Source organism: Hyperolius riggenbachi, chromosome 2 (assembly GCF_040937935.1).
Source record: "Hyperolius riggenbachi isolate aHypRig1 chromosome 2, aHypRig1.pri, whole genome shotgun sequence".
Classification (NCBI taxonomy): domain Eukaryota; kingdom Metazoa; phylum Chordata; class Amphibia; order Anura; family Hyperoliidae; genus Hyperolius; species Hyperolius riggenbachi.
Genome location: NC_090647.1, coordinates 126,617,874 through 126,643,886, shown reverse-complemented (window position 1 = coordinate 126,643,886; position 26,013 = coordinate 126,617,874). Strand labels below are relative to the sequence as shown.

At 44.1% G+C, this 26,013-nt stretch overlaps 1 protein-coding gene across 1 annotated transcript in view; it reads left to right on the top strand.

Annotated features, from left to right (window-relative positions):
- The first annotated feature begins 3,351 nt into the window (after nt 1–3,351).
- LOC137545771 (electroneutral sodium bicarbonate exchanger 1) overlaps nt 3,352–26,013 on the top strand; it is a 252,382-nt gene continuing 229,720 nt past the window's right edge. The window contains exon 1 of the mRNA XM_068267368.1: nt 3,352–3,719. Coding sequence (XP_068123469.1) covers nt 3,675–3,719 — 45 coding nt within the window. The 5' untranslated portion in view covers nt 3,352–3,674. The remainder of the gene's footprint in view (nt 3,720–26,013) is intronic.

The following is a 26,013-nucleotide window of genomic DNA, read 5'->3' as shown; positions in this document are numbered from 1 at the left end:
TCAGCCTCCAGCAGTGGCAGTTATGGTCACAAGCTGCTGCATGAGCCAGCCTCCAGCAGTGGCAGTATGGTCACATTCTGCTGTATGAGCCAGCCTCCAGCAGTGGCAGTATGGGCACATGCTGCTGCATGAGCCAGCCTCCAGCAGTGGCAGTATTGGCACACGCTGCTGCATGAGCCAGCCTCCAGCAGTGGCAGTATGGTCACATACTGCTGCATGAGCTAGCATCCAGCAGTGGCAGTATGGTCACATGCTGCTGCATGAGCCAGCCTCCAGCAGTGGCAGTATGGTCACATGCTGCTGCATGAGCCTGCCTCCAGCAGTGGCAGTATGGTCACATGCTGCTGCATGAGCCAGCCTCCAGCAGTGGCAGTATGGTCACATACTGCTGCATGAGCTAGCATCCAGCAGTGGCAGTATGGTCACATGCTGCTGCATGAGCCAGCCTCCAGCAGTGGCAGTATGGTCACATACTGCTGCATAAGCCAGCCTCCAGCAGTGGCAGTATGGGCACACGCTGCTGCATGAGCCAGCCTCCAGCAGTGGCAGTATGGTCACATGCTGCTGCATGAGCCAGCCTCCAGCAGTGGCAGTATGGTCACATACTGCTGCATGAGCTAGCATCCAGCAGTGGCAGTATGGTCACATGCTGCTGCATGAGCCAGCCTCCAGCAGTGGCAGTATGGTCACATGCTGCTGCATGAGCCTGCCTCCAGCAGTGGCAGTTATGGTCACATACTGCTGCATGAGCCAGCCTCCAGCAGTGGCAGTATGGTCACACGCTGCTGCATGAGCCAGCCTCCAGCAGTGGCAGTATGGTCACATGCTGCTGCATGAGCCAGCCTCCAGCAGTGGCAGCATGGTCACATGATGCTGCATGAGCCAGCCTCCAGCAGTGTCAGTTATGGTCACATGCTGCTGCATAAGCCAGCCTCCAGCAGTGGCAGTTATGGTCACAAGCTGCTGCATGAGCCAGCCTCCAGCAGTGGCAGTATGGTCACAAGCTGCTGCATGAGCCAGCCTCCAGCAGTGGCAGTATGGTCACATACTGCTGCATAAGCCAGCCTCCAGCAGTGGCAGTATGGGCACACGCTGCTGCATGAGCCAGCCTCTAGCAGTGGTAGTATGGGCACATGCTGCTGCATGAGCCAGCCTCCAGCAGTGGCAGTTATGGTCAGATGATGCTGCATGAGCCAGCCTCCAGCAGTGGCAGTTAGGGTGACATGCTGCTGCTAGAGCCAGCCTCCAGTAGTGGCAGTTAGGGTCACATGCTGCTGCATGAGCCAGCCTCCAGCAGTGGCAGTATGGTCACATACTGCTGCATGAGCCAGCCTCCAGCAGTGGCAGTATGGTCACATACTGCTGCATGAGCCAGTCTCCAGCAGTGGCAGTTAGGGTCACATGCTGCTGCATGAGCCAGCCTCCAGCAGTGGCAGTATGGGCACATGCTGCTGCATAAGCCAGCCTCCAGCAGTGGCAGTTATGGTCACAAGCTGCTGCATGAGCCAGCCTCCAGCAGTAGTAGTTATGGTCACATACTGCTGCATGAGCCAGCCTCCAGCAGTGGCAGTATGGTCACATACTGCTGCATGAGGCAGCCTCCAGCAGTGGTAGTATGGTTATATACTGCTGCATGAGGCAGCCTCCAGCAGTGGCAATATGGCCACATGCTGCTGCATGAGCCAGCCTCCAGCAGTGGCAGTATGGTTATATACTGCTGCATGAGGCAGCCTCCAGCAGTGGCAATATGGTCACATGCTGCTGCATAAGCCAGCCTCCAGCAGTGGCAGTATGGTCACATACTGCTGTATGAGGCAGCCTCCAGCAGTGGCAGTATGGTCACATGCTGCTGCATGAGCCAGCCTCCAGCAGTGGCAGTATGGTCACATGCTGCTGCATGAGCCAGCCTCCAGCAGTGGCAGTATGGTCACACGCTGCGGCATGAGCCAGCCTTCAGCAGGCAGTTATGGTCACATGCTGAATCAGCCTCACTCTCGCTTACCAATATTCCTGCAAACTTGACCGCCAATTTTACCATGTGGCCGACTTAGGCAGCAATGAGGAAGTACACAGGGACTGATCAGGGGGACAGTCAGGTGGGAAATGAATTTGGGAGAAGCATAGGACACCCCCTCTGCTCAGTCAATAACTTCTTCCCACAATGCACAGCTTGCCCCAGCAGCCAATCATGATAGAGCACCACAGGGTTTTATAAAGAGATAGGAGGGGAGGGATTACTCACTCTATACTGCGTTTTTTTTCTTGCTGTTAGGTAGAGAGAGAGATTCTGCATCTATTTCAGAAAAACTTAGTTCATGTTTATTTTAGTTACCATAATAATCATGATAATCAATGTGATAATCCTTATATTGTAGTATTGTGCTGTACAGATACTCAAAGAGAAACCGTGACCAAGAATTTAACTTCATCCCAATCAGTAGCTGATACCCCTTTTACATGAGAAATCTATGCCTTTTCACAAACGGATCATCAGGGGACTCTGTATGGCTGATAATGTGGTGAAACCCCTCCCACAGGAAACTCTGAGGACCATGGTCCTGGCAGTTTCCTGTGTGGGAACCTTGTTGCATTGTAGGAAATAGCTGTTTACAAGCTATTTCCAACTGCCAAAAAAAGCAAGCAGCAGCTACATCACCTGCCAGCAGTAAAAATGTCACCATGTGATAAATGTCAGAATGTAAATCAGGGATTTAAAAGATTTTACAACAGGCAAGCACTGACTAAATAATTTATACATAATTATTGTAAAACTGAAGCACTTTTTATTACATTATTTTCACTGGAGTTCCTCTTTAAGTTATTACGAATGTGACATCTCCCACGAGTCCCACCACAAATCCCACCTCGAGCACGAAAATAAACCGACCTGCCAAAATATTCAAATGCAGATTCAGATCTAATTGAAAATAGAACGTAACACCATTGAAATACATGTGCAGCGAACACGTTTTTGCAAATTTGCAAATCGGATGCAATTTTTAACAAGTGTGCCTTAAACATTTACATGATACTTTAGTAAAGGCTGTTTAATTAAGTTGCATATTGTAGTCATCAACTGTATATTTAATGATCGGAAGTGACTGTTCTCACACATTCGTATGTGATTTGCATGTGATTGGTATTGTTGCAGCTTTTTAGATTATATACCAACACCATACACTACTACTATATTCATTGGAGAAACTCCTGGCTGTGTTTGAGCAAGGAGCCTGAGCCAGCAGCACGTCTGGGAGGATGCAGAGGATGCTGTGTGACGATGTACGGCGGGTGTGGCTTGCCTCTGTCCTGCCTCTCTCCTCCTCCTGCAGCTTGCTGGGAATATCACTTGGTGTGTTCTGTCTCAGCTGCTACTGCAAGGCTGGCACTTGCTCCCCGTCGTGCGCATCTCCTCTGTCCTAGCCGGGACCTTGCGCCGGAGAGTGCTGACACTAGCTGCTGCTCCACAGGAGGGATGCCCCCGGCCACTGACGATTGACTGCCATAGCCCTGCTGCACTGGGGAGCAGGGAGCAGCCTCCAGTCTGGACCCATTTGGCTTCCTATATTCCATGGGCGGCGGGACTAACGGGGTGACCGCATCTCCGTTCTACAGAACGGGAAGAGGAGCCAGCAAATAAGCAGAGCGGTTGTAGCTGCAGTCAGAGCGCGTCAGCCATGCCTGCAGGAAGCAATGAGCCCGAGAGTGCCCTCAGCTACCAGGTATGGCTCTTATATTCTGCTGCCACCCACAGCTGCTATGGAGGCACTTGGGTACCTTCATGCCTGAGCGCATGCCCTTCTCCCAGCACTTCTGTAGGGCTGCACTGCCTGGCAGGATGATCCCCCATATAACAGTCCTCTCTCTTGATGAGCAGATCGGTAGCTGATGATCAGGATAGGCACAAGTATTTGGGATGGAGGTTGATGTCACATTGTTGCCATCCACAGAAGGCAGGAGTGATACTTGCTGCACTGCAGAGATAGAATTGTGAGAGGGACTTTTCTGGAATCTGCCTATAGTGGAAGTCTAGCTCTGAGGTCTGCAGTAATTGCAGTGTTTGGTACACTTTGCATGACATCAATGGCAGAGATGGCTTTTTACACGCTTGACCTGTTCTGCTTCACCAGTGGAATTTATTTAGTGTAAACTGCCAACCACAATATCCACCAAGTCATGGTGGTGAGGGTAGCGGATGGCACAATGCATGCCAAAGTGAGATAGGACAGAGATCAGCAGCACCGTTACCTGTCGTTGACATTCTGCCTAATTTGGGAAGGCAATGCTGTCACCAATGGCAGTCGTTCACATTGAATTGTTTTTGTTCTTCTTTAAGATGAACGAAAGACACAATCCGGTTGCTATGGTTTGCTGCACTTTGCATGTTACTGCTTTTTCTACTTTGATATGGAACCCTCATGTACAGCAATGGTAGGTGCACTGAAGGCATCACACAGCATCATTATCTTGTCAGTTTGCAAACAATTCTATGGTAAATGAGCTAGGGGCATGTCTTTTTCAGCACTAGTCAAGCTTTGTGTGCTTCTCCTGTAATGTCACCTTGTGTGGAGGTCATTGAAGAGCATTGTGTTAGATAGAGCTCCCTGTGATTTTCTGTTTAGTGACACTGATACGTACTGAATAAGACATGTTCTATTTTCAGTGATTGGAGGACTGTTGCTGACAGTAGGGATATTTGGATTCTGTCCAAGACAGCATTGACAATTCCATTCCAGACCGGCGTTCACATCCTCTCTGGTTATGCATGTTATCATTTGGGGGTTGTCTTAGGATCATCAGTTGTTATATAAAATAAGGCTTCGTTAGTAATGACATCCAAGCCAGGCAATGGCAATCCAATCATTTGTTACCATACGCCTACACTAGCTCTCTTGAGGCCGGATTAGGGCTCCTTTGAACTTGAATTGCTGCTATGCTTGCTACACGAAAGGATCACCTTTTTAAAATACATACAGTTGGTCATACACAATACAATCTGATTGTACAGTCTCACCAAAACCCATGTGATATGAAGATGAACAATTTTGATTTATTTGGTATATAAAGCTTAGGTAGGCCCTTATACAACATAGATGTGGTAAGATTTATTAAAACAATGTGTGGCCATGATTAGATGTAAGTGTAACAGAAACGGTAGAAATCCCACATTAGTGGAATCAAGTTGAGATCTCAGACGCCCTGACCGTGACCAATCTATGGCTTTTATCAAAGGTCAGCGCAGGTTTAGAAAGTCATTGTATGCAGGGAATGATAAATTCTTCACCACAATACATCAAATGCTCAGAGGTAGGTATCCGCCAAACATCAAAACTAGAAAAGGCTTACCCGCTCCCAACAACCCACATTATAAGGTTGTAAAATGGCTCAGGTCACAGATAACGTCCAGGGAACATCAGACGTTGGGAAGATCCAGTGGACATCCGTATGGAGGTAAAGTTTCAGGAATTTACATAGGAAAACAAAAACGGCAATATCTAAGCGTAACCCGTTTATTTAGATAAAATTTCTTTAAAAGGCAATAGATATAAAAACAATAACTCACATACGGGGCCCATAAACTGGGAACCCCGGAAGATTAGCGCGCATGTAATGGTCAGTCGTAGATCAATACATCTATGGCTTTACTTCCTCTAGGCTACTTTCACACTGGTGTGTTGTGGTGGGTTGCGTCGGACAATATAATTGCATTGCTAACACGATACAGTTATATTGTAATGGGGCGTTTACTTGTAAGCAGAGCGGTACGACGGATCTGTTGCATAATGTAATACATGCAGCAACCTACGTCTTAACAAATTGCAGTAAAGCTTACTTTGTATGTACGCTATGCATTACTGTATGCGTCGCACTATGTGACTTTTCCCCTTTTGTTGATTTGGAATCCTGGTTTTGCATAATGCCAGTTTTGGTATGCATAGCTCCAGTGTGAAAGTTTAGCGGGGGGGGGGGGGGGGAGTCTGCGGGGCAGTGTACTGTATTGCTATTTTCTGGTGTCACTGGAGAATAATGCCATAGTTTCAGGTACATTGTTTGAAGAGTGATGAGAGTTATGACACTGGACATGCTGAGGTTGTGTACTGTAGTATATAGCTATTCATCAGTAGCTGTAAGTAGGGAATTTTATGCTGGCTCTTCATGGCTTAGTAAAAAATCTTTTAATGGTTTAACTAATATTACAACTGTATTATTATTATTATTTATTTTTTTAACAGCGCTTGCACATTCTGTGCTTCTGTACCAATACACATTTACTGACAAATTAAACATACTACCAAGGGTAATTTAGATCATTACACAGTTGTGTAGCATAATTGTACTATGTGCACATAAATGGGTAAGCCATTAGATGCAGCAATACAAAGATACAGTAGGAGAGAGGCCAGAATCATCCCTCCTCCCCTTTCCATTGTGCAGTACATGCTGTTAGGCTCTTGCCAAACAATGTGTATGTACAGTTCTTGTGCCTCCAAAAATGTTGCCTTAGGCCTGGTGCACACCAAAAGCCGCTAGCAGATCCGCAAAATGCTAGCAGATTTTGAAACGCTTTTTGTTATTTTTCTGTAGCGTTTCAGCTAGCGTTTTGCGGTTTTGTGAAGCGTTTTTGGTGTAGTAGATTTCAGATATTGTTACAGTAAAGCTGTTACTGAACAGCTTCTGTAACAAAAACGCCTGCAAAACCGCTCTGAACTGCCGTTTTTTCAGAGCGGTTTGCGTTTTTCCTATACTTAACATTGAGGCAGAAACGCATCCACAATCCAAAAAATGCCTCACCCCGGGAGTATGCGTTTCTGCAGTGTTCACAGGGGTGCCGAGTGTTGTTTGTTTTGCTAGATGCTGTAACTCCTTTTTCTATTGCCTGAGGAAGCGTGCGCTGACCCGTGAAATGCGTTGCTTTGTTTTATCTGGAGTTCGTTAATAAATAGACTGAATGTACAGTCGTGTTGTGTCTGCTTGGAGGAGGTAAGTCCACCACTGCCTCCTCTAATTACCAAATTTTTGGCTTTTAAGCTCATTTAAAACCCCTTTTATCCTTTTGGCGCCTCTGTTCTCTCCTATATAATATTGTATCCACCCTTGGTGGAGGGTTGCGACCCTTTTCTACTATCTACAGAGAGCGACTTCTTATTCCAGAGTGGGGTCAGGATAATCTCCCCACCTGCTTTTACAGTGGTTGCCTATTGGTGACCCATGCTTGTAAGTATAACAGCTATTACTCTTTGTCATTATCCCCTTTGTCAATACATACTACACTATTGGGGCTCTTGGTGTTCCTCTGTTTATCTCCTTAAAGAGACTCCGTAACAAAAATTGCATCCTGTTTTTTGTCATCCTACAAGTTCCAAAAGCTATTCTAATGTGTTCTGGCTTACTGCAGCACTTTCTACTATAACAGTCTCTGTAATAAATCAATGTATCTTTCCCCTGTCAGACTTGTCGGCCTGTGTCTGGAAGGCTGCCAAGTTCTTCAGTGTTGTGGTTCTGCTATGAACTCCCCCTTCCAGGCCCCTCTATGCACACTGCCTGTGTATTATTTAGATTAGAGCAGCTTCTCTCTTCTCTCTTATCTTTTACAAGCTGGATAAATCGTCCTCTGAGCTGGCTGGGCTTTCACATACTGAAGAATTACAGACAAGGGCAAAGCTGTTTGCAGGAGAAAAACAAGCAGCCTGAAACTTCAGTGCATGAGAACTGCAGGGGGAAAGAAACACACAAATGATCTCTTGAGATTCAAAAGGAAGGGTGTATACAGCCTGCTTGTGTATGGATGTATTTTCTATGTGTGGACATACTGTACATCAACCTACTTCCTGTTTTGGTGGCCATTTTGTTTGTTTATAAACAAACTTTTTAAAACTGTTTTTAACCACTTTTAATGCGGCGAGGAGCGGCGAAATTGTGACAGAGGGTAATAGATGTCCCCTAACGCACTGGTATGTTTACTTTTGTGCGATTTTAACAATACAGATTCTCTTTAATATTCTAGACTCAAAGTATCAGACTCTAACCAGCTAATTAATCCAAAACACCTGGGTTCCTTAGCCTTTAAAGGTCTCTCAGGGCTGGAACCCACTATAGCGTTTTTTGAGCGTTTAGGGAGCGCTTTAAATCGCTAGCGATTTCCCTAAATGCTCTGCTAATGTGAATGGATGGGACAGATTCCACCACTAGAGTGATTGCAATTAGGGAAATCGCAATCACAGGACATGCAGCATTTTGGGAGCGATTTCATTCTGATGTATTGTGTAGGAGCAAGGAAGTCGCTCCAAAAGTCACTTGCAAAGCTTTTTGTAGTGGGTCTCAGGCCTCAGTCTGGTTCAGAATTACTGACAATAAATTTTTGAATGATATTCTAATTTTTCGAGTTTCACTTGTGTACATAGTGCCAACATCTTCCGTAGAGCTGTGCAAAAAACAAATAGTGGGGAGCATAGATACACAAGAAGTTCTAAACGCTGTATCATCAGTACATCCAACAATACATGTACACATACAGACATAGTTAAAATGTGGTTTGAGACATCACCAATGCTGGTACATGTTCATATTAAAAAGTACAGCAGAAATGTTAGGGAGAGGTCCCTGCCCTTATGAGCTTACAATCTAGAGGACAGACTAACAAATATTTGACTTAATAGGAGCCAAAAAGTCTTTCTGTACAATCTGTGGCAGTCTTGCCTTCTCTTTTAGTGGAACCGTATTTAATTTGAATTTTGTTGACCCTCACTTTACACAGTTTTTATTAACCATGCATGCAAATTGATCAGATTTTAGTGTGAGGCCAGCCTAAGCACCAATCTTGCTTCTGGGCTCATAAAAATGTGAGTTTTTCATATGAGTTTCAGATTGTTTTTCAATTTTCATGTACTGTGATGCATTTTTTGTTGCCCTTTTATTACAATCTGCTACTTCTGTAGTTTTTGCATGTACTAAAACCCATGTAAAAAGCACAGTTTTTTTTTTTTTCTTTTTTTTTTCATTAAAGAAAATAAGTGCAGTAGGTTGTGCTAAAGCAATCACAACACCAAGATCGCAATTGACATATGCATTCAGTATACAGTACATGTTGTTCTCATTGCAAATTAATGTGTACAACATAAATCTTCTTGTAACAGCAGAACCAACAAACTGCAATTAATCTTTAAGCTTTTAACAATGAACAAGTAAGAAACCAACGGACTCTTTATAAACCAGTAAGTTCTTTTTCTCTCTTTTTGGTTTCGTATTGGTGACTCAACTTGTAAGCCGTGGATCCGACCTGAGGGAAGTAGACCTAGGAAGGAAAAGGATACTGTATAAGAAAAAGGAAGAAATAAAGTGTAGTAGTAGGATACAAGGGAGAAGTTCGCATAGTATGAGCGTATTGGGTGAAGGCACAAGGTAAGGGCAGAGAAGACTTGCTTATAGAGGGATTAAACTCTGACACTTCATTAAGTAAAAACGTGTTTTCCTACTTTTTATTGCCCATACAGTTACCATACTTGCTTTTGTGCTCAAGTAATATTGTCTACAAGTTCACAAAGTACAGGTTTATCTGCACTGAAAGGTGCCATTGTAATGTATTGCATAGTTGCTGCTGTATTTATATATTACAATGTACCCAGTGAGAATGTGTTCTCCTGTGTACACTTTTGGCTTGTATTCAGCTGAGACACTGCTAGTAGTGTTTAGATTATCTTGTTTGTTTTCTTAGCAGCTAGTATTGTAACCACTTCCTCAAGTTTGGCAAGGACGCTAAGTTTCCCACTAAAAAAAAAAGTGCTGAGTTTAATTGTTTGAATACTGCTCTGCACCAGGTTTTTTTTTTTTGTTTTGTTTTGTTTTTTTTAGTACCTTTTTTTGCTGTAAGCAAAGAAGAAATGCGGAGTTTCATACCAGTTTAACCAGATCCAAATCCTTCAGGTCGGATCCACGGCTTACACGTTAAGTCACCAATACAAAAACTGAACAGAGAGAAAAGGAACTTACTGGTTTATAAAGAGTCAGTTGGTTCCTTACTTGTTCATTGTTAAAAGCTTAAAGATTAAGGGCCCGTTTCCACTTGCGAAGTGATACGAGTGTGGCTACGCAGCCGCATCGCATCACTTCCGCCGCCGGCCGTATCACTTCCGCATCTCCGATGTGGAAGTGTATTGAGGAGGTGGGACACGGCTGCGTGCGGATGCGGCCGTGCGAAAATCTGCAGTATTATCGGATCGCACCGCTCCGCACACCATGCACGCAGTAGAAACTGTTCCACTGGCGTGCATGTGTTTCAGCACACCTGCGGTGCGATGCGGCTATGTAGCCGCATCGCACCGCTCCTAGTGGAAACGAGCCCTAATTGCAGTTTGTTGGTTCTACTGTTACAAGAAGATTTATGTTGTACACATTAATCAACTGGATCCAAGAGAGCTACTATTAAGGCTAGTGTTATGTTCCCCAATGTTTGTTAGTCTAAATAGCCCCCAAAAAGTGTGTTGTTTTATGCACTTTAAGAAAGAAGAAAATGGAAACCTGAACTTGGGGCTTTCTCCAGCCCCCCATAGCCTGCGAGGTCCCTCCGCGTCCTCTGGATTCCCTCCGTGGTCCTGCAGACGACTCCGTTAGGTGAACGACTTTGGCCGAAGTCGTGTGAAACTGTGCATGTGCGGCCCGTCTGCACAACCGGCTTGATCACATGCCCATCACCGTAAATGTCCGGTGCATGCGCAGTTCTCAAAAGACTGAACCACGCAGGATGCTTACAGAGGTGGGCAGGTGATTGGGCCAGGTGCGTGCTCAGTTGTGACATGCTCAGTTGTGCACGACTTCGGCTAAAGTCGGGCACCTAATGGAGCCGCCAGCAGGACCACAGTGGCGACCCAGAGGATGTCAAGGGACCTTGTCGGCTATGGGGGGCTAGAGGAAGCCCCAGGTAATGTCAGATTTTTATTTTAAACCTCTGCTTGGGGTCCTTTTTAATAATGTGTGTAGTAAAGTCCCAAAACTTTTGTAAACACCAGCAAGATGTCCTCTATAATAGCTCTTCGTTTTTCAAGTAACCAGGAGTTTCCAATCTTGATGTGCAATTGATCCAAGCTGACGCCACTCCGTTCAAGAAGCAGCTGTAGTTTTATTTGGCTGCAGTAAGCATATGTGTTACAGTACAGCACTGGGCCCTAGGCAATCATCCATGTCACCTTGTACCCTAAAGCAAGGATCACATTGGTATTGATTCCTATTGCGGATGCACCATCACCGTGCACAGCACAGAAACCTTGTTCAGTGTGTCCGTAAAGAATGGCCTATCCACTGGTGGAACGCATCCATTCAAACAGATAAGCCTATGCTTGCCATAGGATCCGTTTGTCTCAATTTACTTGCTGCCTTCCTGTCCAATAAGCGGACCGTTTTTTAGTGTCCGTGTGAACCGTGCTGCAAGGGCTAGTTTCTATGGTCAGTACTATGTGGTCCAGCCTCTCAGCATCCAGTAATTGATAGCTACACATGCTGTATAGTGTGTAGTCTCCCTGATCAGTACTATGGTGTCCAGCCTCTACGCATCCGGTAATCTGTAGCCATTCACACTGTACAGTGGTTATAAAAAAGAACCTCCCCATCCAATTTGTTCACATTTTGTAGCTTTGCAGTGCTCAGTTAAGACTTGCGCACGCATACACAAAAACCATTTGCCCCGTTTTTTTTTTATTTGCTCAATGCAACGTATAACAATAATTTAAATAAGAGAATTGATAAAATGGATAAAGGATTACACCCCTCCTTAAAAAAAAAAAAAAAAAAAAAAAAAAAAATACTTGTCAACTTAGCCAGGTGTAAGTAACCACCTTCTCTATTTCAGAAAAAAAAAACATAGCCTTGCCTTGTCACAGTTTTAATATAAGCAGTCGAGTGGGAGCCAAGCATTCTTGGCACTCACCCTAACAATCAATGTTTTGACACTGCTGCAATTTACTTATAAAGGTTAGTAAGCTGGGGCCGTGCCCATTTTTTACTTCTATTATTATTTTTTCCTATCTGTATCTTTGACTACTGTCATTTGAACACACTCACTATAAACCCGTACATACAATTTGTTCTACTTCCCACCTCCTATGTAAATTTATTTATTGTATTTATAAAGCGCCAACATATTACGCAAAGCTGGACCTTAGTTATCATGCAGCACAGTATGAGTACAAGGTAATGCTTAGTCGGTCACTGGATGGGAGCATGGAGATTAGGCAAGTTGAGTTCACTCAGATCCATAGGATCGGTGTACGGTAATGGAGGTGCATGAACAGATAGGAGACACAAGGAGGAGGACCCTTCCCGAAGGCTTACAATCTAGCGGGAGAGGTAGGGGACCAGAGTTCAGCTGTGGGTTTAAAGCACTAGTGAGAGGGGTAGGCCTGAGTGATAAGGTTAGTTTTGAGAGCCTTCTTGAAGATGTTAAAGGAGGGAAAAACACTGAGGGGAGGTAGGGAGTTCCAGTGTTGGAGCAGCTCTTCAGAACTCCTGGAAGCATGCATGGGATTGGGGGATGCAGGGGGCAGTCAGGCAAAGTTCACTAGAGGAGCGGAGTGAGTGTCTAGGTGTGTACCTCTGGAAATGTAGGTTGGGCAGGTTTTGTGAACAGATTTGTAGGCCAGACACAGTATCTAATGACACAAATGTGAGTGAGTGTTATCCTTTTACATAGGCCTAACCTTTCTTAAAATGTGCATTTCACCCCTTTGGAGAGTGCTGTTTACATGTACTTGATGTATGATGCGTTTGGCCATCAGGTGCTTTGTTTTATACCAGTCTGTATGTAATTATTTTTGTTAATAAAGTGATTTTTTTTGGGGGGGAAAAAAGTGCATTTCACATGCACTTAAAGAGACACTGAAGCGAATTTTTTTTTTATGATATTATGATTTGTATGTGTAGCACAGCTAAGAAATAAAACATTAAGATCAGATACATCAGTCTAATTGTTTCCAGTACAGGAAGATTTAAGAAACTCCAGTTGTTATCTCTATACAAAAAAGCCATTAAGCTCTACGACTTTCAAAGTCGTGGAGAGGGCTGTTTTCTGACTTTTATTATCTCAACTGTTAGTTAATGTTTTACTTTTCCTCTGCCAGAGGAGAGGTCATTAGTTCACAGACTGCTCTGAAAGAATCATTTTGAATGCTGAGTGTTGTGTAATCTGCACATATTAGAGAATGATGCAATGTTAGAAAAAACACTGTATACCTGAAAATAAAAATGAGAATATTTTCTTTGCTGCTAATCTTCTAGTAATTATTCATAGTACACAACCAATTCATTATATCATATATTTTTTTTTCTCTTCAGTGTCTCTTTAAAGGGATACTGTAGGGGGGTCGGGGGGAAATGAGCTGAACTTACCCGGGGCTTCTAATGGTCCCCCGCAGACATTCTGTGTTGGCGCAGCCACTCCCCAATGCTCCGGCCCCACCTCCGGTTCACTTCTGGAATTTCAGACTTTAAAGTCTGAAAACCACTGCGCCTGAGTTGCCTTGTCCTCAATCCCGCTGATGTCACCAGGAGCGTACTGCGCAGGCACAGACCATACTGGGCCTGCTCAATGCACTGCGGGGGACCATTAGAAGCCCCCAGTAAGTTCAACTCATTCCCCCCCCCCCCCCCCCCCCTACAGTATCCCTTTATTAAGTCACATGCCACTGTAGGTGGGCTACGGGTGGATGATAGGTAACAAACACATTATGAGCTTCCTATTGGCATCCACTACGCATGTCCAGGACCCAAGACCATGATAGGAGTTCCGGCGACCTGTTTCCTGATTTCATGGGAACAGTTATTATTCTGAATGTGTTCTGGCGCCTCCCGGACTGCATAACTTGTTAGAGTAGAAACTAGCTGACCTTCCTCTTTCCCAAGAAAGATGCTTCACTAGAATCTGTGTCTTAAAGGGATACTGTTGATTAACATGTGTTTTTTAACCTGAGTTTGAGAGAGTTGCTGAAGTGCTAGTAAATAATGATGTATACATTTCATTTGCTTATCTCTTTTGTTTACTGTAACAAATTCCTTTCACTCTGAACTGACAGCACTGTCTGCTCATTTCTGAAGGGAGAGTTAATGAGGGGAGGGGAGTTTCCCTCACAGTGTAGATAACTCTGTGTAACTGTGTGTCAGAGAGCTCTCAGAAGAAGCTGCATGTTTCTGAGCTGTCTGCAAGAGAGCAGAGGAAATGTAACTTGTTTTAAATGTGTAATTGTCTGTGACACCAAAGCTTTTCAAATAGTTTTTTAGGCTTTCAGGGAAAAATACTCTGTAGTCTGATATGCAAAAAATAACACCGGCTGTGCATTGAAACAGTCACCCCTTTGCGAATGATTTGCCCCAATAGAGCTAAACTCTACACACCGTTAATTAAAGCTTTTGCCTCTGATATTTAACATGAAGAATAGGAAAATGTTTACACAGCTACTTAGACATTATTTGTACATTGTCATTTTATAACACTTGGGTATTGATAGTATTCCTTTAAAGGAGTCATCAGGGGAACAATGCTAATATAAGTGGAACTTACCAGGGGCTTCCTCCAGCTCCAAGCTCCCAGGACGTCCCTCGCCGCAGCTCTGCCCGCAGCCGTCCGCCGCAGGTCCGTCCCGGTCCCCGGCGATGACGTCAGAGCGACCTCCAGGTTGCTCTGTACTGCGCCTGCGTGAGCGACGCTGTCAATCACTGCCACGTGGGCCGGAGCGGGCTGCGCAGGCGCAGCTCTGGCCCACGTGGCGGTGATTGACAGCGTCGCTCACGCAGGCGCAGTACAGAGCAACCTGGAGGTCGCTCTTACGACATCGCCGGGGACCGGGACGGACCTGCGGCGGACGGCTGCGGGCAGAGCTGCGGCGAGGGACGTCCTGGGAGCTTGAGGAAGCCCCCGGAAAGTTCCACTTATATTAGCAATGTTCCCCTGATGACTCCTTTAAGGGAGAACTCTGCATATAGTCGTCTTCTGAAACATTGGCTTTAAATGAATGAGGGTTTCACATTGCAGGAACCTGACCAGATTATTACACTCCTGACACCATTAGATGCATTACATCACAACAATTATGTTGTGTTTGAAAAGTTGGAAATAATATGCTATTTTAGGCTTTGTACAGAGGAGGTTTTCTTTCTTTATTTTTGTCAGTTGAGTCTTGGGGAAGCTTGTTATATATTCTTACAATTATTTGCCTTGTAGGAGTTAACTGGTTAAAATATTGCAGGCTCAAGGATTTTCACAGTGCCGAAAAGGCCTGGCTTGCTTCTGTCAGCATAGAGAATACAGTGGGTTGCAAAAGTATTCGGCCCCCTTAAAGTTTTCCACATTTTGTCATATTACTGCCACAAACATGAATCAATCAATTTTATTGGAATTCCACATGAAAGACCAACACAAAGTGGTGTACACATGAGAAGTGGAAAGCAAATCCATACACGATTCCAAACATTTTTTACAAATAAATAACTGCAAAGTGGTGTGTGCATAATTATTCGGCCCCCTTTGATCTGAGTGCAGTCAGTTGCCTATAGACATTGCCTGATGAGTGCTAATGACTACATAGAGTGCACCTGTGTGTAATCTAATGTCGGTACAAATACAACTGCTCTGTGAGGGCCTCAGAGGTTGTCTAAGAGAATATTGGGAGCAACAACACCGTGAAGTCCAAAGAACACACAAGACAGGTCAGGGATCAAGTTCTTGAGAAATTTAAAGCAGGCTTAGGCTACAAAAAGATTTCCAAAGCCTTGAACATCCCACGGAGCACTGTTCAAGCGATCATCCAGAAATGGAAGGAGTATGGCACAACTGTAAACCTACCAAGACAAGGCCATCCACCTAAACTCACAGGCCGAACAAGGAGAGTGCTGATCAGAAATGCAGTCAAGAGGCCCATGGTGACTCTGGACGAGCTGCAGAGATCTACAGCTCAGGTGGGAGACTCTGTCCATAGGACAACTATTAGTCATGCACTGTACAAAGTTGGCTTTTATGGAAGAGTGTCGAGAAGAAAGGCATTGTTAACAGAAAGCATAAGAAGTCCCGTTTGCAGTTTGCCACAAGTCATGTGGGGGGCACAGCAACCACGTGGAAGAAGGTGCTCTGGTCAGATGAGACCAAAATGGAACTTTTTGGCCAAAATGCAAAACGCTACGTGTGCCGGAAAACTAACACTGCACACTACTCTGAACACACCATCCCCACTGCCAAATATGGTGGTGGCAGCATCATGCTCGGGGGGTGCATCTCTTCAGCAGGGACAGGGAAGCTGGTCAGAGTTGATGGGAAGATGGATGGAGCCAAATACAGGGCAAACTTGGAAGAAAACCTCTTGGAAAATGCAAAAGGCTTGAGACTGGGGCAGAGGTTCACCTTCCAGCAGGACAATGGCCTCAATTCACTAAGATCATGCTAGAGATAAGGCAAGAGAAAACTTACCTCCACACGTGAGAGAGTTATCTTACCTCTTCATTCCTTAAGTTACCTCCTCTGTAGTTAATTTACCTCCTCTGTAGTTAATTTACCTCCTCTGTAGTTAATTTACCTCCTCTGTAGTTAATTTACCTCCTCTGTAGTTAATTTACCTCCTCTGTAGTTAATTTACCTCCTCTGTAGTTAATTTACCTCCTCTGTAGTTATTTTCACATGCAGCTAATTAACAGCCTGTCTTTAACTCTGAAGTTATTTTAAGGATTGGAGAGTTAATTTAAAGACAGAGTTAACTTTAGGCTTGCCTGAGGTAAAATGTTTCCTGAATACTACATGCCTTATCACCATGGTAACAACTCTAGAAGAGTTATTAAAGACAGGAGATAAGTTTAGTGAATTGAGGCCAATGACCCTAAACATAAAGCCAGGGCAACAATGGAATGGTTTAAAACAAAACATATCTATGTGTTAGAATTGCCCAGTCAAAGTCCAGATCTAAATCCAATCGAGAATCTGTGGCAAGATCTGAAAACTGCTGTTCACAAACGCTGTCCATCTAATCTGACTGAGCTGGAGCGGTTTTGCAATGAAGAATGGGCAAGGATTTCAGTCTCTAGATGTGCAAAGCTGGTAGAGACATACCCTAAAAGACTGGCAGCTGTAATTGCAGCAAAAGGTGGTTCTACAAAGTATTGACTCAGGGGGCCGAATAATTACGCACACCCCACTTTGCAGTTATTTATTTGTAAAAAAATGTTTGGAATGATGTATGATTTTTCGATCCACTTCTCACGTGTACACCACTTTGTATTGGTCTTTCACATGGAATTCCAATAAAATTGATGCATGTTTGTGGCAGTAATGTGACAAAATGTGGAAAACTTTAAGGGGGCCGAATACTTTTGCAACCCACTGTAGATGTACATTTGGTAAATGTAAACTTGTAATGACCTTTCCCACTGCTTTTGATACATTATGCTGGAAAGTCATATGAAGTACACAGCAAGTAGTTTCTGTTTCGGAAAATAAAATGAATTTTCTTTACATCACAAAAGGGTTTAGAAGTTTGTAGCCTATGGCAGTGTGCAGAATATGCACTGTTGGCAATGAGTCAGTACGTCTGCATGAAGTGTAAAAAACAAAACAAAAAAAAAAAACAGATTCCTGTATCTGAAAGGATAGTGAGTAAAGTTTTCAGATCAAACTGAAGGTCACAGCTAATTCCACCACTCTGCATATATTCCCCTAATGCAATGCGTAGATAGATGTGTGAATGCCAGGATGAAGGCTCAGACCCTCAGTTTGCCACTTTGCCTCAGTTTTAAAGTGGACCTGAACTCTTGCACAGGACAGAAGGAAAACATAGAACAATCCCCCTTGTATGTATTTAGAAAGTTTAGCCTGTCTAATTTCCCCCCCCTCATTTGTGACTAATCACAACTGTTATTTGATCTCTCAGCTGTGTCAACTCAGGAATCTTGGCAGCCTCTGCAGAACAGCTAATGTGTAAACACACAATAACTCTGTCTGCTTCCATGAAAGCAGAAAGTAGACACACTGCAGATTTATTGCAGGATTTGTATCAGCTGTAACAAAGGTTTTTATTTAAGTTTTATGCGTTTGCTTATCTTTTAGAGCAAGAGAGGAAGTTCTGAGTTCAGGTCCGTTTTAACTTGCATTTGTGGAAGCAGCAACAAACTGTGGTAACAGAAGTGTGGTTTCCACAAGTGTTCCTGAGCCCATACAGTCATTTTTTTTTTTTCTGAAGAATCATGTCTGCCTTTAAGACAGTGCTGTCTCAGGGCCTAAAGATCACAGCTATCCAATTTTGATTGTAAGCCTTGTCCCTTGTGCCTAGCGATTTTTTTTTTTTTTTTTTTTTTTTTTTTTTTTTTTTTTTTTTTTTTTTATTCCCCCCCCCCCCCCCTCCAGAATGTTTTAATGTTTTGTACTGTAGATAAAGAAACCCTTATGTTCTTTGGAAACGTACACTGAATAATTTTGTTCTTAAAGAGAACCCGAGGTGGATCTTCGGGGGGGAAGATGGGACACAGAGGCATGTCGTCTGCTTAACCTATTTTGGTTCCTGGACGTAGAAACTACGTCCAGGAACCATGCGCGCTACCGCGCGCTCCTGCGTCCGATCGCGTGCGTGCACGCGCACTCCCGGCCGCGGATTCGGTAGCCACGGAATCAATGTATCGGGCTATGGTGCCCGATCACTGATTCATCTCCCCCGCTGAAAAAGCGACAGCTTCTCTCGGAAGCTGTGCTTTTTCTGGCTGTTCACTCCCCGATGCGTCACTCTAAGCATGTGTTACGCTTAGAGTGACGTCATGTAAACAAACTCATCTTGTGGCCAAAAAGTAATACTACAACTGAATGTAAAAAAAATAAAAATTAACACACATTTACATTATAAATGTATTGTTTACCTCCCACCCTCCCAAAACTACCCAAATAAAATGTTTACTATAAAAAAAAAATACAATTAAAAAAAAAAAACATGTAAATATTTACCTAAGGGTCTAAACTTTTTAAATATCAATGTAAAGATGAAATATTTCTATATTTTTTTTTTTTTTTTATTTTAAACTTGTTAATAGTGATAGATGCAAAATGGAAAAAATGCACCTTTATTTCCAAATAAAATATTGTCGCCATACATTGTGATAGGGACATAATTTTAACGGTGTAATAACCGGGACATATGGGCAAATACAATACGTGAGTTTTAATTATGGAGGCATGTATTATTTTAAAACTATAATGGCTGAAAACTGAGAAATGAATTTTTCCATTTTTTTTTTCTTATTCTTCCTGTTAAAATGCATTTACAGTAAAGTTGCTCTTAGCAAAATGTACCCCCCAAAGAAAGCCTAATTGGTGGCAGAAAAAACAAGATATAGATCAGTTCATTGTGATAAGTAGTGATAAAGTTATAGGCTAATGAATGGGAGGTGAACATTTCTCACGTGAAAACGACGGAACCTGAATCGGTTAATGACATGGCTCTGTGTCCCACCAACCACCACTCTCTGCCACGAGTTTAGCGATAAGATTTGTCGTGAACTCTGAGGTAGACACGGGAGAGGAATTCCCTGTTCAAAATGCCTGCCAAGGGCGGTTCTGCAGGGTTTCCTGAGCAGCCATTGGGCAGCTCTCTCTCTCCCTGGCCACGCCTCCTTGCATGCTATGAGAGACACACAGTCTCTCAGTGCAGCATCATGACCTATAGGTCAGGAAAGTGAAAGTGGGCCATTGCAGCCCACGGGGGTGGCGGTTTGTGTGGCTACCGGATCCGCTCAGCCCCGCAGATCGGCTAGCCTACCTTTTCTTCTTTCATTTTTTGAGCCCACCTCGGGCTCTCTTTAAACTGTTTAACTGTTCAAACTATTTGCTTGATCAGTGTTTCACAGAGTGTTGTATTCCTCCCCATCTTTACCTCTGGTAGAATCAGCCTCTCTGAAATGTTCTTTTTAAACCCAGCCAACTTGCCACTTGTTGTTTGCTCCTCCTTTTCAAACGTGTTAGACCTGTTCCAGCTTAACTGATACCCAATCTGAGATAATTGTACCCAAGTTAAGTACAGAGGTATGTTCATGCTGGATTTACATACCTCTGTGTGCTGTCCATTTTCTCTAGTCAGATTTTCAGACAGGAAGAGGCAGACTTGCTGCAATGTTCCCTCCTATCACCAGCCCACTTCCTCCTCTTCCCTGTTTCATTCGCTTCCCTTAAGAGGAGGAAGTAAGAGAGAACATCAAAGCAAGCCCACCTCTTCCTGTTTAGAAATTTGACTTTAGCCAAAAGTCTTTTTTTTTTTTTTTTTTTTTAAGAGGAGCTGTTAGGTATAGGGTCTCAGAGGAAAAAAAAACACATATATCAGTAGCTAAATATTGGCTGTACTTGCATTACATATGCAATTCACTGTCCACGTTTGGATTTCACAGAATTTTTATATAGTATTTGCAGAGATTGATACTCCTGACAGCTCATGGCAGGTTCCATGTTTGTCTGTCTTGTATGAAGCCAATTGTGATGTAATATCCTCCCTTACCCTGCTTCCTGATGATTCGACTCACAAAAAAGATCAGGCTCAAAGATCCTAATCGTTCATGATCCGGACAACACTACTGTGCAGTGAATATTAATTAGCCATGTGGCTAGGAACAATAGCGGACTCGTGCAGTATACTCTTTGATAAGTAATGCTTTGCAGTATCTGTTATGCGGTCTGCCGGCCTCCTTAGGAGCTTGGGAATAAAGAGGATTGCTATTCAGCAAAAATCAAAGTAAGAGAGATTTTTAACTTAAGTATTGCCTTTTTGGTTTCCTTCTAAACTGTTTAACACAGGAGAATAGAGGTTTAAATTAGCTTTTGCAGCCTGACAGTTACTCTTTAAGCAGTGATTCGGGGAATGAGTGGTAATGAGGAGAAGAATGGACAATCCACAAAGGCATGTGAATCCAGCATGAACATACCTCTGCTTACCTTGGGTATCTTTGTCTTGACTCAGGTGTCATTTAATGAGTTCAAACAGTAACTGTACAATGCAACATAAACTGATTTGAAAATGAGTTTGAATGCATTTAGTTATCTGTCCTCTTATTGGCACATGGCCATCCTTAGAGGCTGCCTACGATAACTGCAGAGCTATACTGTGTTGTGTGTGGGCAGAGCAGGTCAGCCATATGGAGCTCCTGTTTTTCTGAAGCTAAATTAAGAAAAAAACTAGCCTTCTATTTAATTACCTTTTCAAGAGAAACAGGAAACGTGTCAAGAGCCAAACAGAACAGTTAACAATTGGATCTAAAGAAGCTTACTCTTTGCTTTTTCACATCAAAGCCAACTGTTTGTATATTTTCTATTGTGAAAAATAAGGAAAGGACCAGCACACCCACCCTTCATTGTATGGACTTTGTTACTAAGCTAGTGCAGTCAGTCATGATGATATCTAAAGTACTGAGTTAACTTTTGTAACCACACATTTCATTTTGCTGTTTTGAGATCGTTTAATTTTGATTTGCTGGGTTGCTGAACTTTGCCCATAGCCATTGATTAAATATATACTGTACTGGATTTCTTTATTGTAAATTGTTGGTGAGGCTCTACTAAACAGACTTGTAGTGGTCCCTGATGGGCTCTCCTTAGAGTCAGAAAACCCATGCTATGTAGCTTTACCTCCAATTCCGTTATAGCGCTACACCATTGGATCTCTTTAAAATCCAATTTCAGTGTTTTTTTTGTTTTTTTTTGGATAGTATAGAATAGGGCTGGAATGTCCCCTACTTTTTGTTCTTGGGTGACGCAGTAAATTTGGGCACCGCCATTAAAGAGAACCCGAGGTGTATTTAAAGAATGTTATCTGCATACAGAGGCTGGATCTGCCTATACAGCCCAGCCTCTGTTGCTATCCCAAACCCCACTAAGGTCCCCCTGCACTCTGCAATCCCTCATAAATCACAGCCGTGCTGTGAGGCTGTGTTTACATCTGTAGTGTCAGTCTCAGCTGCTCCCCCGCCTCCTGCATAGCTCCTGTCCCTGCCCCCGGGGCTTCCCTCCAATCAGCAGGGAGGGAAGGGATGCAGGCGGGGACTGGAGTTCTGCAGTAGGCGGGGAGAGCAGCAGACTCACACTATAGAGATAAACACAGCCAGCTCTGACAAGCTGTTTGTCAGCAGCGTGGCTGTGATTTATGAGGGATTGCAGAGTGCAGGGGGACCTTAGGGGGGTTTGGGATGGCAACAGAGGCTGGGCTGTATAGGCAGATCCAGCCTCTGTATGCAGATAATATTCTTCAAACCCACCTCGGGTTCTCTTTAAGCACAATGTTATCATCTAGGTAGCTGAACACCAGATATCGTTGGAGAGGGGTCAGAAAGGGGCTATATGGTAGCCAAACTAAGGATATTGGCGGAGTCGATGGCAGGGGAAGTAACAGTGCTGCAGAGCAGCTGATCTATGACCAGCTGCTATCCTTCTATTAATCTCTTCTCCCATATTCTTGTCATTTGTAATGAAAGTTCCAAGATAATCTCGTAATAAGACGTCCTTCAGATGTATCGCTCTGTTTATTGTATTCTGTCCTTTCCTAGCTGACAACATATACTTAGTGTTTTGATTCATAAAGTGTCAAAATGATCTCCTCTTCACTTTTTCATAACTATATCATGAGTGGGAGGGTAAGGAAGGAGAACAATGGCAGTCCGGATCTCTCAACAACGCACGGGGAGGAGGGGGGCTACTGTACTCCAGGGCTGTGGAGTCGGCACAAAAATCATCCAACTCCAACACCGACTCCTCGGTTTATGAAACCACCGACTCCGACACCAGGTACCCATATATAATTTTTTTATTTTATTTATATAGCGTCAACATTTATGCAGCACTGTACATAGTACAAAACAAATAGTGTTGAGCATAGATACATGAGACGTTAAACTCTGTGCAATCAGGACAGCCAGCAATACGAACATATTGGATGTGCAATTTGAGGTATTACCATAACTGGTGTATATGTTATGGCTAAAACTAGAAATTAGCCAATTCTAGAATTGGCCGGCCGTTTCTAGAACTGGCCGATTTGACGACGGCCTAAGTCCAAAATGCTGGGAATTTCTGACATTGGCCGGCCAGTTTGCAAAATGGCAACATCCCGGGTCCTGTCCAACACCATGAATGGCACTCGGAACTTCCTCTCTGCTCTGAAAGATACAGCATAATAATCTTTTTAAAGAATAGCATTTCTTAGTTACAGCTGAAACAAATCCTGCAATAAATTTGCAGTGTGTCTACATCCTGCTTTCTTGGGAGCAGACAAATTGTTAACATCCTCTGCTTTTAAATTAGCTGCTGTGGCAGTCAGGTGACACAGGGGAGAGGTCAAACTACAGTGGTGATTAGTCACATATGAGGGGGGGTGCATGGCTGGGGGAGCTTTGCTGGGCGCTTTGCATGGCTGGGAGCTTTGCATGGTCTGGGGGTGCTTTGCTGGGCACTTTGCATGGCGGGGGGGGGGGGGGGCTTTGCATGGTCTGGGGGGGGGGCTTTGCTGGGCACTTTGCATGGCTGGGGGGTCTTTGCTGGGGGGCTCTGCATGGCTGGAGGGGGGGTCTTTGCTGGGTGCTTTGCATGGCTGGGAGGTCTTTGCTAGGGGGCTCTGCGTGGCTGGAGGGGGGGGGCTTTGCTGGGTGCTTTGCATGGCTGTGGGTGCTCTGCTGGGGGGCTCTACGTGGCTGGAGGGGGGGGGGGTCTTTGCTGGGTGCTTTGCATGACTGGAAATGCTTTGCTGTGCATTGCTGGGGGGTCTTTGCTGGGGGCATTCTGCATGGCTGGAGGGGGGAGGGGGGTCTTTGACGGGTGCTTCGCATGGTTGGAGGTGCTGCCACTTTGGTGCTATTAAAAGAGCTTTGATACAAGACAGCAGTGCCGGTCCTTTCTGTCTTATCTGGACTGCACTTCCCAGGAGGCACTGGGGAGAGACCTTGGGCACGCTGCATGCTTTTTTGGGAAACTGTGCTCCCTCTCTTTTGTTCTTTTGTTTACATGGTTGGAGGGGGGGGGGCGGATTTGCATGGCTGGGGTGGGCTTTGCTGGGTTCCTTTTAGGCTGGGGGTGCGTTTCAGGGCTGGGGGGGGGGGCTTTTCTGGAGGCTGCCTGTGCTACTCAGACCTCGATCAGAGCGACCAGAGAGGCGGAGGGAGGCAGCGTGTACGTTACCCACCCGGACCCATACACTTTATATGCGGAAGTGTTCAATGATGTCACTTCTGCATTGAAGTGTTTGCGTCCTGCGGGTCGCATGCGAGCTGCCTCCCTCAGCCTCTCTGGTCGCCCTGATCGGAGGTCTGAGTAGCGGCAGCAGGGGAGGAGCAAAGAGCGGGGCTTCCTGGCGGCATGGAGCGGTGAGCGAAACTTCAGAACTTGGCCGGCCACATTAAGTCACAACGTGTTCTGGCCGGCCAAAGTCTGAAATACATGCCCGTTTTGTACACTGGCAGATCAGCCGACCACTTCGCATTCTGACCGTCCATAACCCGAAGTGGCCAGACTATATGTGTGTGTGTGTGTGTGTGTGTGTATGTATGTATGTATGTATGTATGTATATATATATATATATATATATATATATATATATATATATATATATATATATATATATATATATATATATATATATATATATATATATATATATATATATATATATATATATATATATATATATATATATATATATTATAGAGTGCAGAATTATTAGGAAAATGAGTATTTTGACCACATCATCCTCTTTATGCATGTTGTCTTACTCCAAGCTGTATAGGCTCGAAAGCCTACTACCAATTAAGCATATTAGGTGATGTGCATCTCTGTAATGAGAAGGGGTGTGGTCTAATGACATCAACACCCTATATCAGGTGTGCATAATTATTAGGCAACTTCCTTTCCTTTGGCAAAATGGGTCAAAAGAAGGACTTGACAGGCTCAGAAAAGTCAAAAATAGTGAGATATCTTGCAGAGGGATGCAGCACTCTTAAAATTGCAAAGCTTTTGAAGCGTGATCATCGAACAATCAAGCGTTTCATTCAAAATAGTTAACAGGGTCGCAAGAAGCGTTTGGAAAAACCAAGGCGCAAAATAACTGCCCATGAACTGAGAAAAGTCAAGCGTGCAGCTGCCAAGATGCCACTTGCCACCAGTTTGGCCATATTTCAGAGCTGCAACATGACTGGAGTGCCCAAAAGCACAAGGTGTGCAATACTCAGAGACATGGCCAAGGTAAGAAAGGCTGAAAGACGACCACCACTGAACAAGACACACAAGCTGAAACGTCAAGACTGGGCCAAGAAATATCTCAAGACTGATTTTTCTAAGGTTTTATGGACTGATGAAATGAGAGTGAGTCTTGATGGGCCAGATGGATGGGCCCGTGGCTGGATTGGTAAAGGACAGAGAGCTCCAGTTCGACTCAGACGCCAACAAGGTGGAGGTGGAGTACTGGTTTGGGCTGGTATCATCAAAGATGAGCTTGTGGGGCCTTTTCGGGTTGAGGATGGAGTCAAGCTCAACTCCCAGTCCTACTGCCAGTTTCTGGAAGACACCTTCTTCAAGCAGTGGTACAGGAAAAAGTCGGCATCCTTCAAGAAAAACATGATTTTCATGCAGGACAATGCTCCATCACACGCGTCCAAGTACTCCACAGCGTGGCTGGCAAGAAAGGGTATAAAAGAAGAAAAAATAATGACATGGCCTCCTTGTTCACCTGATCTGAACACCATTGAGAACCTGTGGTCCATCATAAAATGTGAGATTTACAAGGAGGGAAAACAGTGCACCTCTCTGAACAGTGTCTGGGAGGCTTTGGTTGCTGCTGCACGCAATGTTGATGGTGAACAGATCAAAACACTGACAGAATCCATGGATGGCAGGCTTTTGAGTGTCCTTGCAAAGAAAGGTGGCTATATTGATCACTGATTTGTTTTTGTTTTGTTTTTGAATGTCAGAAATGTATATTTGTGAAAGTTGAGATGTTATGTTGGTTTCACTGGTAAAAATAAATAATTGAAATGGGTATGTATTT